General features: G+C 35.4%; 1 protein-coding gene across 3 annotated transcripts in view; it reads left to right on the top strand.

Annotated features, from left to right (window-relative positions):
* Nucleotides 1–17,874, top strand: part of slit3 (slit homolog 3 (Drosophila)) — a 258,143-nt gene that overhangs the window by 211,508 nt on the left and 28,761 nt on the right. For all 3 annotated transcript variants that reach the window (XM_087799783.1, XM_087799784.1, XM_087799782.1), the window contains 10 exons: nucleotides 1,571–1,714; nucleotides 2,405–2,548; nucleotides 4,526–4,689; nucleotides 6,391–6,523; nucleotides 7,915–7,983; nucleotides 8,062–8,133; nucleotides 10,445–10,516; nucleotides 16,435–16,506; nucleotides 16,579–16,661; nucleotides 16,878–16,958. In XM_087799783.1, coding sequence (XP_087655909.1) covers nucleotides 1,571–1,714; nucleotides 2,405–2,548; nucleotides 4,526–4,689; nucleotides 6,391–6,523; nucleotides 7,915–7,983; nucleotides 8,062–8,133; nucleotides 10,445–10,516; nucleotides 16,435–16,506; nucleotides 16,579–16,661; nucleotides 16,878–16,958 — 1,034 coding nt within the window. The remainder of the gene's footprint in view (nucleotides 1–1,570; nucleotides 1,715–2,404; nucleotides 2,549–4,525; nucleotides 4,690–6,390; nucleotides 6,524–7,914; nucleotides 7,984–8,061; nucleotides 8,134–10,444; nucleotides 10,517–16,434; nucleotides 16,507–16,578; nucleotides 16,662–16,877; nucleotides 16,959–17,874) is intronic.

The raw sequence follows: 17,874 nt of genomic DNA on the forward strand, positions 1-17,874 counted from the left end.
TGTGCGTGTCCGAGTTAGAGCGTCTGATTTATCGAAAAGGAAATTGCGAACCATCTAACGGTGTCACTGACAATATAGATTGGCTCGAGCTCATTTCCATTTTGCTCCTCTCAGTCGCGACTTCTTCCCGTCCTTCTCTTGGTTCCCCCCACTTCTGTGAAGCTGATAAGAGGCGCAACAAAAATGCTGCGATCGCTATCAACCCTCAGTATTGTCTCTGTGGCCATTGTTCTCTTCTCACTCAAATTTGTCTGAACACAGAGGAAAGTTGGCGTTTTTTTTTTTTTTATCGTCTTCACCCATTCTTCTTCAACGTTCGGACGTACAAAGTCTGTGAGAACTGAGAACCCACACAAGGATGAACGTTAATCCCACTATAATTCTGATGAAACGCGTTCCCATGGCGACCACTTGTCTGTTGACACTGATCACCGACATGTGTGCGGTAATTGGTCGTAAATACATGTTGATTTATCGTCGTTGTGAGGTGTTATCTCGTAAATAACACTGGCGGACGGTAAGGGAGGACGTAAACATGGACAGATGCTCAATCAGTTTTATTATTTTCACACGTCACGTCGCCTGGAGACAATATTGATTGTGAGTTGCTGTTTTTAAAAACCGGGGTGGAGATTTTAATGAAATACAAACTCAACATTTCAACCGCAAAGCTGTATTTATTACCAACTATTGAAGGTTTTACTCTCATTAATGATGCGAAATGGGTGGTAGATTTCCAACACCCAAAGACCGCACCAAGCACTTGTAACAGACTTGGTACGTAGCAACCTGTTTAGATTAAAATATTCTTTATCTCATATCTAACAGTTATAACCATCCTGTGTTTTGAATGGTGAGGTTCGCGGGCTAGCTCCTAATAAGAGAAATTACATCATGTGAAATGCGACTTTGGCTTTTGGAAGCATTTGAGTGATCTGCTGCCTCAGATTCTGCTTAAAAAAAGAAAGTAATTGTAAAGGTTAGATGTCAATAAGAGTCAGTAAGTCTTACAGGATCTAAAGTTAAAACTTTAATACTGAGATAAATCATGTTTTTTTTAATTAAACATTGTATCATTTAACAATTTTAAGGACATATCTAACAATTACATATTTGAACATTTTGTTTAACTTTATATGCGTTTTGTGGGAGAAATGAGCTAAGACCGACTTTGGACTTTAGAAAGTACAGGAAGTGGAATTTATGTAACAAAGAAAAACCAATATGATGTTATTTGGAACACAATTTAATCAGTTTAAATATGTTTTGACTGACCGGGAACAAAAGACACTTTCGTAGAATCAAAAATTGTTCCGACAAGGCTAATGGTAGCAGTGTTAACAATTGGATATGTGTAAAATGTTGTAGATATCCTTGAGAAAAAAGTATCTTCTTCTTAAAAGATCTTTACTCCGAGTCTGAGCGACTTTAGGATCTTTTGAAACTTTACTCTTCCATTGTAGTGCCGCGCTACTTTCCCCGCTATTGACGGGAGAGCGAGCGGGAATTGAACTCGGGAACGGAAATGAAAGCGTCCTTATCTCTCGCTAACATCTACCCTCTTTCGCAGCAACCTCAGTAACAACAAGCTCCGCGACATCCGCGAAGGCTCTTTCGACGGAGCGTCCGGAGTCCTGGAGCTCCTGCTGACGGGGAACAAGCTGACCGGGCTGCAGGGAAAGATGTTCCGAGGCCTGACCGGCCTGAAAACTCTGTACGTTTCTTACTTTAAAGTGTAGTGTTGAGCTACTCTTTGTGTCAGAGATTACTTCATGTTTCGTTTCTGTTGATATGCCCCCAAAAAATGCGGATTTCCACCCCCACCTCGAAAATAAAATGCCGACGTCCGATACGGATAATTACAACGTTCCTCTCGGTGAATATTAAATAGATGGTTGTTTATTACTGTTAAAGTCAATGCTAATGATGCGCTCCCCACCCCGACCCCACTTCCCCCCCTTGCGTCCAATCAAGACTTATGAAATCACGAGCCGAGCTAATGTTCCCGTGTTTTCCGGCTAATGACTCGGTAATGTCATCACGTGTGTATATCGGGGCTAATGACTCTCTAATGGCATCACGGCTGTCCCTGTATTACGTTACGAGGCTCCATGCTCCAGTAATAGCCATGCTAACTGGGTTAGCCCGTCCCAGAGATAGCTAATGTTAACTAACTCACTTAGCTGTCCCCGGCATGGCCCAGGCTTTATCCAACCTTAATGCCACGTAAGGCACTCTTGCTTGGTGATCTCTGGTTTGGATTAATAAAAATAGGATTGATACAATTTTTACCATCCAGTTAAGATGAGCGAATGTCAACATGGCAGTGATTTCCGTGACCGAACTTCAATATGGATGTATTTTATCGCCTTATATTTGATATTATTATTTGTGCTTATTTCAGAATGCTACGTAGCAACCAGATCAGCTGCATCGACAACGCAACCTTCACGGGTCTGAGCTCCGTGCGTCTGCTGTCGCTGTATGACAACCGGATCTCCAGCATCGCCCCGGGAGCCTTCTCCACCCTGCACTCTCTGTCCACCATGTAAGTGTTATCGGTCGGCTCCCCCCGGGCTTTTCCCGCTGTTCCATTATCTGTTCCGCTAATGTGCGATCCTGCTTTTTATCTCTTTTAACTCTAATCCTCCATTTTTCCACTCATGCTCCGGGGTTATCGAGCACACTGACACACACACACACACACACACACACACACACACACAATCATAAATTATGTCTCTGTTTTCAAATGCTTTCATCCCAAGAATCTCCCTGAAGGTTTTGGCGGCTGTTTTTAGGCTCTTTTTTCAAGTTTTGTACTGTCGGTTTAGGCAGAAAAACAAGAGGTGTGTGTGTGTAAGTGTGCGCTTGTGTGTTGATATTTAAGACCACCTATATGTGAACTTGTAGAATCGATAAAACGTCAATTGTTCACAGCCTCCCACTGAATGCTAAAAATGCTGCACAATATTTCCCCTGTGTGCTTCCTTCTTTTATTCTTTTTTTCTTTCCTCGGTGCCATTGTTGCTATTTGTTCCTTTTCTGCTTTTAAAGCTTGAAACTTTTTCTGAGAAGTTTGGACACACCAGGTTTATCCCTTTTAGCAACACATCTCCCAAACCTTATTTCACTCTTTCCATATTGTTGATGTTTTTAAACAGTCCAGCACAAATACTTTTTTAGCATTTTTATTATCTATTAAAAACATTTTTTTTATGTTTATCTAATTTGAAAAAAAACAACAAAAGAATAAATAAAAAAGGCTGCTATAAGAAGATGTGAAGCTAAATTAAGAAAATGTAAAATAAAATTAAACTTCATGGGTAGTTGGACGGAATATATTTATTTCCAAATGCAACTAATACAACTTTTTTATTAAATCAACATTGAACAGAAACAAAAAATATATATACAAAAAAATACACATTGACGCTTTAATTTTATTTTTAAATTATTTCTCAACCTCTCTCGACCTTCACCTACTTCACGGTAAATGGTGAAATGCCACAATATTAAATAAAATAAATGCTCATAGAGTTATTGTGGATGTTGTGGCCATTTTTAGGGGGTTGAAGTTGAAATAAAGTTTTACTGTGTATTAGCTCTTTTACTTTTGAATAAAGTCATTTACTACAGAACTCCATTCTGGAAACCAACTAAATTTAAAATAAACAGAATTATTGATCATAAATATGTCATTTTATTAGTTTAATCTTACAGTTAAATGTTAATATAATATAATTAATTTAACTGTATTTATCTTTTTTTTAGTATAAGGTTTAATATAATTATTTAATTACATAAATGAGAAGGACATAATACTTGTAAACATTTTTTTTTTGTATTCTTTGTATATTACATGTTTTTATTTATAATAATGACTTATGTTACGTCATGAATTAAGATTTGAGTAATACATTATAATTCATTAATCAACCCATAAATACATTTATAGTATTTTTTTTTTTTTTCCAAACACACAGATTCAAAATGAAACAAACCATGCAGTATTTAAACATGAGGAAATGACATGCAGGGCAACAGAAGGATGTAAAAAAACCGAAAGTACTTTTCAAATAAACATGTGCTCCAGATCCTCTTCAGTATTCCCACAATGTCACTTCTGAGTCCGTCCGCTCAGCGTTCCTCCTTCTTTCTTCCACATTTCAATGGAGAATCACATACTTCAAAATTAGACGTCCCGTTTTTTAAATATCGCTCGGCATGAATATTACATGAGGCGCTTGGCGGGCGACAAAAAAGTTTTGGCAGTGATCAAAAATGAATACGATGAACAGATAACACGTCTTTTCTCTTTTTCAAGCGGCACAATGCTGCTGTCGCTTCTTTTCTTTCTTCGTATCTCATTGACTTTACCGACTGAATTAAGCAGAGCTTGATAACCTTTTTTTTTTTTTTCTCTCTCTTCATGCTCAAACGCGTCAGTGGATTTCCTGACCATCACCGAAACAGGATTATTAGGAGGCTCCCACTTATTTAAGATTTGTATTTCTTTCCTCAGTAATCTCTTGTCCAACCCGTACGTGTGCGATTGCCACTTGACTTGGCTCGGACAGTGGCTGAAGAAGACCAGGGTGGTCAGTGGGAACCCTCGGTGTCAGAGGCCGGCGTTCCTCAAGGAGATTCCCATCCAGGACGTGGCAGCGCCGGACTTCACATGTGATGGTGAGTCATCCTCTCAGAACCCTTTATTTATGCATCGATCTATTGCTTATGAGTGAATTACGAAATTATCATTATATTGTTTTATTTTTTAATCATTTTTGGTCAAATGCTGGATAAGAATGGCCACATAAAACTGACTTTTATGAATATAAAAATATAAAAAATATACAGTATATATTTGATTAAGTAAAAATGAAATGCATAAATATAAAATATAATTAAAGTTTTTTGTTATTAATTTTTCACAATGCATTAAACACACAGTGAGGTTCTAAGGTTCCCTGCTAATTGTATTTATTTGAAAGTGTATTGAATTGTATTGTATGATTGAATCCTTAATAAGAGAAAAATATGAATAAAAGAACATTTAAAAATGACATACAACCTTAAATAATTTACAATTATAATTTCCTTGAAAACTAGAAGTAAAGTCATGATTTAATGAATTAATTTCCTCCAAAGATCTAAGAAAAAAAAAAGGAACACTATCACACTAACGCGATAAAACATTCTACTAATTAAATATATTAATCAATAATTTAAGTTGACCATAAACTGTCAACTTGTCTGTGTTTATAATTTATCATTATTTATTTATTTATTATTTGAAGACAGTTTTATTGTGTTTCTCCTTCTTATAATTATTATTTTTTATTTATTATTATTTATTATAATTTATTAATTTTTTTCTGTTTTTAAAATGTGCACTGTATGATTTGTTTTTGTGAGCTGCTCTGACCTAAATGTCCCTAATGTGGGATCGATAAAGGAATAAATCATCATATCATTTTTATTCATGTATTATTAATCAATTAGTTTTAATAATTCATTTCAGTCTCAGCTTTGTTTTTTAAAATTGTCCTAATTTGGTTACTGAATAAACTTAAAAGTAATGAGGAGGTGCTGGAAGTTTGGCTTAAAAAAATAACATTTTGTAAATGCAAAAATAAATGGGAAATAAAAAATGAATGTCTTCTCTTGTCTGGTGTGCCGGGCATGTCCATTTGGGAGGATTCCCGGGGCAGATCCATGGCACACTGAGAAAAAATATTATCTTATCCTTGCCTAAAAAGATTGGAGGAAGTTTGTGTGAAGATAGAAAGTCTGGACCTCTTACATTACCTGCTGCCCCTTCGACCTTTTTTATGTGTGAATAAATATAGATGTGCAGAATCACTCCCTCATTCTTTAGAGTGAAATGTGTTTTAAAATGGATCCCATTCAAGCCTAAGCTGGCGTTGACGCTGGAATGAATGATAGTTCACCTTCCACGCTGCGAAAACACACCATCAGCGAAAGGTCGCGAGGTCTCCCTGCTTCACTCGCTGCCAGCAAACAACAGCCTGAGATGACATCAGTCTCCACAGCGATGCTGCTGTTGCCATGACGATTGCTGCCAATCGTGAAAGAACCGCTGCTTTTGCTATGACAACAAATGTTTGGGCTCAAGTTTTTTTTTCGCTAATGATTTTACCTCTTAACTTTTTTTCCTCCTCCCTCCACCGTCTTTAGACTCATTAGACTTTTTTTTAATTTCCTGCCTTGGAAATGAGTTTGGGAGTTAGTGGGTTCACCTGAGGTGGGCTGGTGTGTGAGCCCAGGAGGCAGCTCTTTAGTTTCACTCAAAGAAAACACACTCCTGAGTGCAGCTAGCAACACATGTTTTAAAGATGCAGGGCGTCTTTTCTTTCTTCTCCTCAGGTGTGGAGGATAACGGCTGTCTTGCTACATCTGGTTGTCCTGATGTTTGCACTTGCTCTGACACGGTCGTGCGCTGCAGCAACAGAGGACTTCACGCGCTGCCCAAGGGTATTCCCAAAGACACCACCGAGCTGTGAGTCCCCCCCGATTTTCCGCAAATCCACCACCTTCACTTGTATATTTGTATCCATTCACCTCATTATACGGTCTTTCTCTTCTGGATCTCATACATTATTGGTCGCCGCCGTGCCTGCATTCAATTCTTCACCTAACTTCATCTTGATCAATGGATAGAATGAAATAAAATGCCAAATAAAATGAAGACAAACATGAATATATACTTGTAAGTAAATAAATTGGATTAAAGGGCAAAAAGCCTGATCAGTTAAGTATATCAAATAATTAAAAACAAAATCAAAAATTTAAAATACAATTTAAAAAAACAGGTGTTAAATAACATTTAATGAAATAGATTTTTTTTTATCAATTTTAAAGCGGCTGTAGGTAGTTTGGGTACCTTGATATTTTTGTCCTAAAATATTTTCATAACAACTTTAATCTAGTTGAATAACTAATATACCATGACTTGAGATGTTTTGTTATTATTTTTCTTTTTTAACAAAGTTAAAGATATGTTATTTACAAAGCCATCATTATGCATATAATGTTTAGTTATCCACAACACTTAAAATCACATACAGCTGCTTTAATAGATAAATTCAATCATATAAACATAATCAATAGAAAATAATAATATCAAAAAGTTAATAAAGACATTAATAAAATAGTAATAAACAAATGAACTTCATACAATTAATCAATTTATTAATTTGCTATTTTAAATCAACTTAAAATAAACAGAATAAAAATCACTATTTGAAATATTCCAATCAAGTTGGGTTGAATATATATATTTTTTTAATCATTTCATGAATCATTCAATGAAATTGGTATAAAAAAATGATAGTATAAAATATAAAACTAGTAAAAACGCTCAAATCATATTAAAATGAATATCAGCATTAATAATGTAAATTAATAATAATTTGTTTTATATTTTCAGTGTTTTTATCTTTATTGTTTTCGAAAATACAGAAAATATATGAAAATACAGAAACACAAGTAATGTTGCCATTTTTAAGGCATTCACTGCTTATTATTTTACAACTCATATCAACTGTATGTTAAATGAGTTAAGGGGAGAAAATGGATGAAAATGTTTTAGTGAGTTATGTTTGGTACACAGATGCTTAACGCCACAATATTCGTAATAGATGTGCGGCCGGGTCAATAGGAGTGATTAGGTATTGATCAGTGTGAGGCCGACACTCCATCATACTGTCCACATGACCTACTTGTGAACCAGCAGGAGCAAAGATCAGCTCCTCGGCTTCTTACCATGTCTTGATCGCTTTAAATTCAGTCTGTGGAGTTTTCTCTTGAACTTGTTTAACTTTTCTCTCTCTCTATGTTTATGCATCGTTGTGTATGTGTGTGTTGACCCTTTATGGTCTTGCCCTGCAGTTACCTGGAGGGTAATACTCTGACATCTGTGCCCAAGGAGCTGGCGACGCTGAAGCATCTGTCGCTGGTGTACGTACGACTCTTTTCACCTTGGCCCCGCTTCCTTTATTTTGAGAGAAAATAATGGCTTGGTGTTTGTATTAACAGAGACCTGAGCAACAACAGCATCAGCACGGTGACGGCGTACACCTTCAGCAACATGACCCAGCTGGCCACGCTGTGAGTTACACACACACAATTCTTCGAGTAACAATAGACCTCGATACAAAAGAAGGATGTAGAGTCTATTTGAAAAGTTTTTGTAATGAAATATTGAGGGAAAAAAAACAGATAAAGGGTTGAAATGTCAAGATTCCTTATTAAAAAATAGGATTGTGTATTGGCAATAATCTGCCGATACCTATCACGATACAGGGACAATGATTTCCTATATTGCAATACTATACAAGAATACATGTGTGTAGAATTTACTGTCGCAGAACTAACAGACATGACTTTTAATTAAGTCGTAACTGCTTTCATTTTTTGTAAATCGAAATATGTCCAAACATCAGCTTTAAAAGCTGCTAGATTCGACTGTATCCCCTCATCCTCAGTCATTGCTGGGATCTCACAGCATTTTATTGTTCCATTAGCTGCGGAGGACGTAATAAATTCTGCCATCTAGCGGCCAGAGGTTTAAATCACAACACAAAAATGAAATTTTAGTATATAATATAAAAAAGTTTTTTTTTTTACATGCATCTTATGGAAATATAAACCATCCATTCTAGCATGCTTAAAAAAACATAATTCAAAAATAAAAATGGAAAAAAATATGTTGTTACGTTGATATATTGCTGGATCAAAATCTTCTCTCACCCCTATAGAAAACTTTAATTTGCCCTTCTCTTATCCAAACCAAAGCTACGAGGTTACCCCTTCATACAATTCCTTATCCTTTTAAATCTGCTTCTTACTCCACCTTGAGGCCGATGGGTCGAAAATGGCTAAACATTTTGTTTTATTTCTGAATTTTGGGAAAAAGAACAGCTTATTGAAACTTTTGTTGTGTCTCCATAGCCAAATTTGACAAAAAACTCCTTCAATTTCCAATTTCAAGAAGAAGATCTCCAGAGGGATTAATAAAGTCTATCTTATCTAATTAAGGAATATATTTGAAACTGAAGCACCAGTTTAGTAGAAAATTGAGAGAAAAAGAAGTAAAAAAAATCACATATTTCCAATAAGAAGTAGGACCAGTGGTTGAATGATGGATTGTTCTTCAATTGAAATCTTAAAACAAAGATCAAAACTGTTTAAGAGTCTAAAATTATCCACAGATTTATGTTATTTTTTAATATTAGCTACTAAAACGAAGCCATGAATAATAATCAAAGCACTAAAGTTATGATAAAGGTAATTAAATAAAGTAATGGTATTACAAGAATCTTTTATTTTTTGGTAATAAAAACCCAGCATTAAGTTCAGGGACATTAACACACTTGCAATAAAATGACTAACAGTAATAGACAAACTGCTTAATAGTTTGTTCTTAGGGCCGGAGCTGAAGTTCACAGCTCTTCTTTTTCTTGGAAGCAACTTCTGGTCTCTGTTCAATCAGTAATTATGGGATAGTGGACTCCTGAGAATCGTAAACCCGGGAACTGCTTACCGCCTCTGTTTAGATTATGATCTTAAAGATACATGTCAGGAGGGGGAGTCAGCGTTTTTTAAAACATACAGTCTGTTCACGACCCTGACTCGGGTTCATCGCTTCTCTGTTACTTGTACTGTAATAACAACTTTTTGAATTGATCTGCTTTGTGTGAATATTTTTTCATATTTCTGCTTATTTTATTACTATAATTACATAATATCAATGTGATTTGTATGCTTTTTTTTGTATTCGCAATCAATTATAAACAACTTAAACCATCTTTTGATAAATATACACAATGTATTTCTTTCAAAATGTTATAGTTATATGAACTAAAAACTTTTTCTTTCTAAAAAAAACGAATAAAAATGTGTTAATGTTATTTACAAATTTTAAAAAAGAACATTTTATATCGCTGATTTATTTGGATTATTTTGTAGTTACTGTTGTATTAGGCCAGTGATTTATTTTTCCTCTTTTTGTCATTCATATAATATTTTTATTTGATTTATTTTTAAGTTTTAAAACGTCAAATGACAAAAATGTATGATAAAAATAAACAAATTAAAATTGAAAATGTCTTAAAATTCCTTTGGAAATCTTTCATTTTAACTGTATTGATTAGTAAAAACAAAAAGCATGTAATTGCCAATGAATGAATGTAAAAAAATATAGTGTATATATATTTTATGATATATTATTTTTTAATGGGATTTGATGGAAAGGTTGTGGCTCTTCTTATGTCACCCATCAATGGGAGAGCAGCTGAGAATGATGAGATTAATCTCTAATATAAATCCCGACTGGTACTTATAACCTTGAACATCAAACTGGATTTTGAAGGTTTGTTTGAAAAAAGCGTGACCTTCGGTGTCTCCTCTTTCTCCGCAGCATCCTGAGTTACAACCAAATCCGCTGCATCCCCGTCCACGCCTTCGACGGCCTCAAGTCGCTCCGCCTGCTGTAAGTAGCTTCACCTCGGGTGCCGCAGTGGATTCAATATTCAACGCTGGGCTCTGCTCGTTACACTCCCGAGCCGAATCAAAGTTTTATCACCGTGTTGCTCGGCCGCCCAGCCACTCTCCGCTAAATGCAAAAAAAAAAAAAAAGTGACCGTCTCGCATCTCCCTCCGGGATCTGCATCGTCTGACCCCGTGTTTACGTGGCAACCCTCCGCCTCACCCATCCCCTACACCCCCTCATCCATCCTCCCCTGCTTTGCTCTCCCTCTCCTCCCGTCTGTCCGCCCAGTGTTATGTTTGATGAATCGACCTTCAGCCTCGGTTTCTCTCCGTCATCCATCTCTTGTCCACCCTCGTGTCTCGCAGAAAACCCAAACGCACACACTTTGTGATTTTTTTTTTTCCCTTCTGGTCGACCTTGCACGCAGACACGACCATGTGCACGGTTTTTTAAACAATGTCGCCGTCTTCTGCGCGTTGTCACGACTAACCGCCATTTAAGAGTCATTTACTGGGGTGTCAAGTGTCTGAGATATCCCGTGCCTGTCGCCCCAGTTAGCTGGAAATAACTCCTGTATGGAGCTTTTTCAATATTCAATTATGCCAATATCTTGTCAGAATTGTAAAAATGTGGATTAATAATTTAAATGTTGTAGCTTTTAACCATTTACGAACACAATTATACTAAACTGACATGGCTTTAGTTTCATCATATGGTCATACAATTTTTTTTTAAGTATGTTTGAGTTTGGGTGTATGAATAATATTATGAATTGTGAACAATTCTACATACTTACAATAACAATATTTTAATCCTGGACTTTTATTATGATGTTTTCCTGTTGACAAGTAAGTTTCCACGCTTTTAACTATTATAAAAACTAATGGTGGACTCGCAAGAAAATTTGATTTGCTGTGAATTTTCTGTAAGTACACGTTATCCACTCAATTACATTATTCTTGTCAAAACTACTATTATACGTATCACGATACAGGTGCAATGATGTGATATATTGCAATACTGTGCAAGAATATATACGTGAAGTATTGACTGTTGCAGAATTTACAGCTCACATGACTCTTGATTAAGTCGTAACTGCTTACATTTTTTGCAAACCAAAATATGTCCAAACATTTAAAAGCTGCTGGAATTGTCTGTATCCCCTTATCCTCAGTCATTGTGATGGAATCTCACAAGATTATATTGTTGCATTAGCTGCGGAGGATGAAATAACTGCTGCCATCTAGTGGCCGGAGGGTTAATTGCAACACAAAGATGCACAAACGTAAATTGAAAATAATAATAAAAAAAAGCTTATTTTATTTCACACAGTGAAATATAAACCACACATGCTAAAGTGCTAAAGTAAACATGATTTGAAAAAAATATATATATATTATTATTATTATAATGTTATTTATCTATTTATTGCATACGATTAAGTACATTTACAAGTTTATTGACAAGCAAAGCTTTTCCCTCTCGTAGGTTAAAAATTAACTATTTCTGTGCTTTTGTTGTCATAATGTTTACCCATATCTCATGGGATTAGCCATTTGTCAATTAAAACTGCTGATTTGTTGTTTCAAAGATTGCTGGAACAAACAAATTAAATGTTACTAAGAATTAATCTGACGCCGTCATCACAGAGCGATGTGTTTGATGCTCACATTCTGGTTATGAGGTGATGTTAATATTAAAAAGTGAAATAACATCTTCAAAAAAACCATTTTATTTAGTGCTTTTCAAGCTTTACTTTTATCACTTACATACTGCTTGAATGATTCTTTCAACACGGGAAAAGAGTTCCTTATCAAATGTGAGTCCTCCTGTGGATTTTCATCAGTGTTTTCACTGCTTTCTCCTCGTCTCACTCCCTCTCATTGAACTCAGTGCAGCAGCTGCCTATTCAAATCAGTCATGATTAGCAACTGGTCTGAGGGTTAAGAAAAAAAAAGGCTTGAAAATATACATAGCGATGTGTCTTGTGGCTGCATTGACGGTAACTCATTCCCCTTTTGACCTTAACTGCCCAGCCATGACTTTAAGAAGCGAATTTTAATCGTTAAATTAAAGTTAACACCAGCCCATTACACTTTGACTTTGTAGCCTTTCATTGTCTGGCCGGTTTCGTCCTCTACCCCCCATTTTCATTGATTCCACCTTGCCGAAAGTTGAGATTGCCGTTTTTTACTTTCTTCTTTTTTTTTTGCTCTCGTTTTACTGGATGTTGCCCGTGGGACTGATCCCGCTCTTGCCCCCGCGTAGCAACTGGTTGCCAGGCAGTCATCACTGTCACTTCCTCATTACACACAGCCCCCTCTGGACCGGACCCGAAGTGGAGACGGTTGAAGACCGAACACACACACACACACGCACACGCACACGCACACGCACACGCACACGCACACAAACACAAAGCGTCACGCGCTCGTGCATGAATGTAAAGTTAGCCACCAAGAAAGTTTGAAGAATGGACTCGCACAAACTCGTACTTAATAATAGCGGCTATAATGACACCCCCTACCACACCCCCCACAGCTGTTTCCACGAATAGACCTTTTGAATTGATCGTCTGACATCCAAAAATGAGGACACACTGCAGCTTTAGCTTGTTAGCTCGAAGCACAAACCACATTTGTTGTATCACCGATTCCTAAAAAAAAAACGAATGGAAATAAGTGCAAATTTGATTTTAAATTGGAATAAAAAGTAACGACCGTGTTGTTTCAAACGCAATGAGGTTCTGGTGTTGATGGTGGTGCTTTGGTAGTCGATATAATTGTACGTCTTTTAATTCATTTTGTTTAAATTAAAATGCTAGATTTTTTTATTGCCATTCATTGTAATGATTAGCAATCAATGGTATCTTATATTAATCTATGTATTTATGCAAAGTTAAAGCAATTATTAGGAAGAATTTTAACAAAAAAGCCAAAAAAGCCAGTAACTACCAACTTCCTTGTCATTGTTTACCCAAGACATTTTTGAAGTACTGAGATACTTTTGATAATTGAGAAATACATAATAATCTTTATAAATAATTATACAAGCAAAAGTATGGCAAAAACACAGCTTTTAAGATTTTGCGGTTGCTCAATTTCAACACTGGGGGAGCCAGAAACACTATTTAAAAAACAACAGATGGGGCCTTTTAGAAACAAAAATATATATAACTAATTTATAAATATTGTATAGTTTTTGATAAAACCACACTAGCAGTCAATGGCCCCTTAAATTATTATTTATATTTAATCATTCTTAAAGCAACATACTGTATGTAACATTTGAATGTATTTTTTAATAGTTTTTGGCAATGGCTGGTTTTAATTCAAAACAATCATGGCATGTGTAGTATAACAATGTAGCTGCTATTTTATTTATGCTCTTGACCTTTTTCAAGTGTCCACCAAACTGTTTTAGTGGTTCTGGGACAGTTTTCGTTATCTACCTGGGACTCTTTCGCTAGTAACCAGTAAAACGAGAAACCAATACAAAAAGAGTTTATATAGTTTTTCTATTGAAATATATAAGCAAAAAAATGGCAAAAATAGAGATCTTACGATGTTGCACTCGCTCATTTTCAACACTGGGGGAGCCAGAAACACCATTTTTAAAACAACAGACAGGGCCTTTAAGTTAAAAAAATTAATAAACAAATTGCCAAATACTTTTCGAGCCTGCATTGTTGTCTGGTTCGTAAACAGCAAGACATGTTGGCGGTGAACAGGTCTTGGCTCAGCATCTGCGATCTATATTAACTGGCGTTTTATTGGTTGCTGGTGACTCACAGCGAGCAAAGAACCTCACTTTTACCATCTCCGGTTGCTTAAATCAATCAGGGACGACCCGCCGGTAACCATGGCAATGGCGGACCATCGGGAGAAGCCGTAAAAAAAAAAAAGAAAAAAAAGAGTCGCCGGCAGTTTGTCCCAGTGACAAGCGAGGAGCCGACTTTATCACCCGCTTTTAGAAAATCAGCTTTCTGTTTATTCGTCGTCGCACTTTCATAAATATTTGAGCAACTTTCCATTATAGCGGCAGATAATAGTCGGTCTGCGGCGCCGGACGAGCACACGCCATTTAAATAATTTAGCAGAGTCGGGGTGATAGGCTGTCAGATGCAGTTAAGAGAGGCCGGATTGATTCGGAATTTATTGTTAAAATTAGCGGGGAGCACAGGGGCGACGTTGTCAGGGCCGCGGCCAGAATGATGAGCCGCCGAAGTCGGTTAATAGACGTGTTGGCATTGTGGATTCCAGTGATGGATGTGATGCCAGACAGCAAGAGAAGCGTCAGGCTGTTCAGAAATAGCTGCGCGGCACTGATAAAAAAAAGAGAAAAAAAACGTGACTGAGAATAACATCTGAGGAGACGAACACAAGTTTGTGTCGGCAAACATCAGAAGCTACAACAGTGACGTGTGTGTGGTCAAAAGGTGGTGTTGGTGGTAACCTTTGTCAGAAAAAATCTATCTGTTTACTTAGGATATTAATCGGGAGAAACGTGATGGATCTTGAAATCCAAAATTGGTGGTTTCCTGGTTGGTAACAGAGTTTGAGCATCTTAAGACCTTATTAATTGTGCAGGCTTTTTCCTAATTTTCTGGGACTTCTTTGTTTGTTGTCTTGGCCTTGTAGAGTTTAAAAATTCATATGTATTTTATTGCTTTTGATTGTTCAAGAGCATTGTGGTCCTGGTCTAAAAAAGGTGCTTCATAAATAACTGTTACTTACTTACTTACTAATTGTGTCATAATGCCCTTTATTGTATATCTATTACTATTTGTTTTGCACTTTATACATTTTCCGCTTTGAAGTTATAAGCTTGTGTGATGAGCTGTTTTGAACTTTTAAAAATGTGTAATTGTTAGTGATGGTCTGATGAAGCTTCATGAAGCATTGTCATTATTTTCAGAGTCCACTAGATGGCGTCCTCTGCACTCTCTTTTCCTTTGTTTTGAACTGTTCTAATGATCACATTTTTCAATGATGGCACCACCTACTGACCTATATACAACATGACACTGCTTCATGAAGCATCATCACTAGTATTTGTTTTTGTGTGCGAAAATGTAAACATTTATTTTTCATTCATGTGTTTTTAGAGGAATTTTTAGTCAACCCCCCTTCCTCAAAAAACAAAAAAATCCTCGCAAATTGGATATTCTAATTCTTCAGATTGTATTACATTTATTATAATTGAAAACTTTTGATATATTTCTTTATATATATATTTTTATTATTTATCCCAAAAAAATGTAGTATTTCTCTTTTCATCTGTAAACATTACTTCAAGGTTATTGGTAATACTATATATATATATGTATATATATATATATATATATATATATATATATATATATATATAATATTATATAAGACATTAACTGAACTCTAAATATTCTATTATTCTGCTATAATTATTGTTAATTACATTTTTTCATGTGTTTGATTTCTTCATCACATATGAATAAATGTAGCATTTTAAGGAATTTTATTCATTTAAAAAAGTTATAAATATTAAGAAAAGAATGTGAAATAATAACGACATTCATAATCTAATCAGGAAAAAAAACCTCTCCTGTTACAACTACATAATAATGCAAATAAAGCAGCAAAATAATATATTTCTTTATTTTGTTTACTTAACAATGATACATTTTAACAGTTTTTTGAAGATGAAACATGTTTTTTAATCAGCCACATCCTTCCTGTAAACAGTGAATTATCTATTTATTGAAAAGAACTCTCCAAACCATCAAGTACTGAAGGTGATACAAGCTTGTATTGTTGTGCGTCAATTGTGAAATCAAATGAAAACGACAAAAAAAAAAAAACGTGCGTAGCATCAAGAATTGCCTTCTTGTGGAACCACATCTCTCCGGAGTCCATTAACATGCTGTCGACTCTCTCCAGGACTCTCCATGGAAATGATCTCTCCACCATCCCAGAAGGAGCGTTCAACCATCTCACTTCTCTGTCCCACTTGTGAGTTCAGCGTTTCGGTGGCGAATTGAAACAGGATAATGACACCGTTTGCAATTCTGTGTTTGCGTTCAGGGCTCTCGGAGCCAACCCTTTGTACTGCAACTGCGACCTGCGCTGGCTCTCCCAGTGGGTCAAGGCGGGTTTCAAAGAGCCTGGTAAGACCGTTAAATATGTATAAGTACAGACGGGGGCAGGATTTAAGGAAGGACTGTTACACTGTAGTTGTCAAATATGAGGTAGAATAACATGAGTTCCATCAGAACATTTCTTTCTTCTCACTACTATGCACATATAGACTGTATGAGAAATCAAGTTCTGGTGACTGAACCCTTACTTAATGTCCTGTGTAACGACATGTTACTTTGTTTCAGGTATTGCTCGCTGTACTGGACCTCCAGACATGGCTGACAGGCTCCTGCTCACCACTCCGCTCAACAGGTTTCAGTGCAAAGGTATGAATTCCTCCTGTATTGTTAGAAAGTCATTTTCCGGATGATTTTGCCCTAAATTGACCGTCTTCTCCACTGAACAGGATTTTTATTTCAAGTTCCCCTTAAATCCGTGACGGTTTATTCTATCTAGAACCGGACAGTAAGCCTCGCCTGAGAGAACTTGAAAGAACTTTATTATTGTCATAGTATTATGGTTCATAAAAAAGATTGAATATAACTATTTAAAACATTGCTTTTATAAACATTAAACCATCTTAAACATCTTTATTTGTGTATGAGCTCAGATATATTTTTTATTACATACATAAATCATATTAACTCTTTAAAAGTGTATACATTTTAATATCTAAATATTTGTAACTCATTTTAAAATATATATTTCATCATCTTTAATAGTTTAAAATGAATTCTTTAGATTTATTTTATTTAAGATATGCTTTGTCATCTTTAAATGTTTTAGACACATTATTTAGATACATTTTGACGTCTGTATATTTTTTTTAAAACATTTTAAATATTATTCTACCCTCTTTTAATGTTGCATACTCAATATTTAGATACATTTTGACATCTCTGTATCTTTTTTAAACATTTTAAAGATGTTTTATCATCGTTTAATTATTTAGAAACATTAATTAGATACATTTTGACTCCTTTGTATCTTTTTGAAACATTTTAAAGATTTTTTTATCATCTTTGAATGTTTTAAAACACATTATTTATATACATTTTGACTTCTGCGTGTCTTGATAAAACATTTTTAAATATATACAGTATTTATCATTTTTTAATGTTTTTAACATATCATTGACATCTAAGTGTTTTATAGCGTTTTTTTTATAACGTATAGAAAATATACATTTACTATTTTTAGTTATTTTTCTCTTTTAAAAATATTTATTTTGGTATCTTTAAA

The sequence above is a fragment of the Callionymus lyra genome, chromosome 9 (genome assembly GCF_982586985.1).
Source record: "Callionymus lyra chromosome 9, fCalLyr1.hap1.1, whole genome shotgun sequence".
Taxonomy (NCBI): Eukaryota; Metazoa; Chordata; class Actinopteri; order Syngnathiformes; family Callionymidae; genus Callionymus; species Callionymus lyra.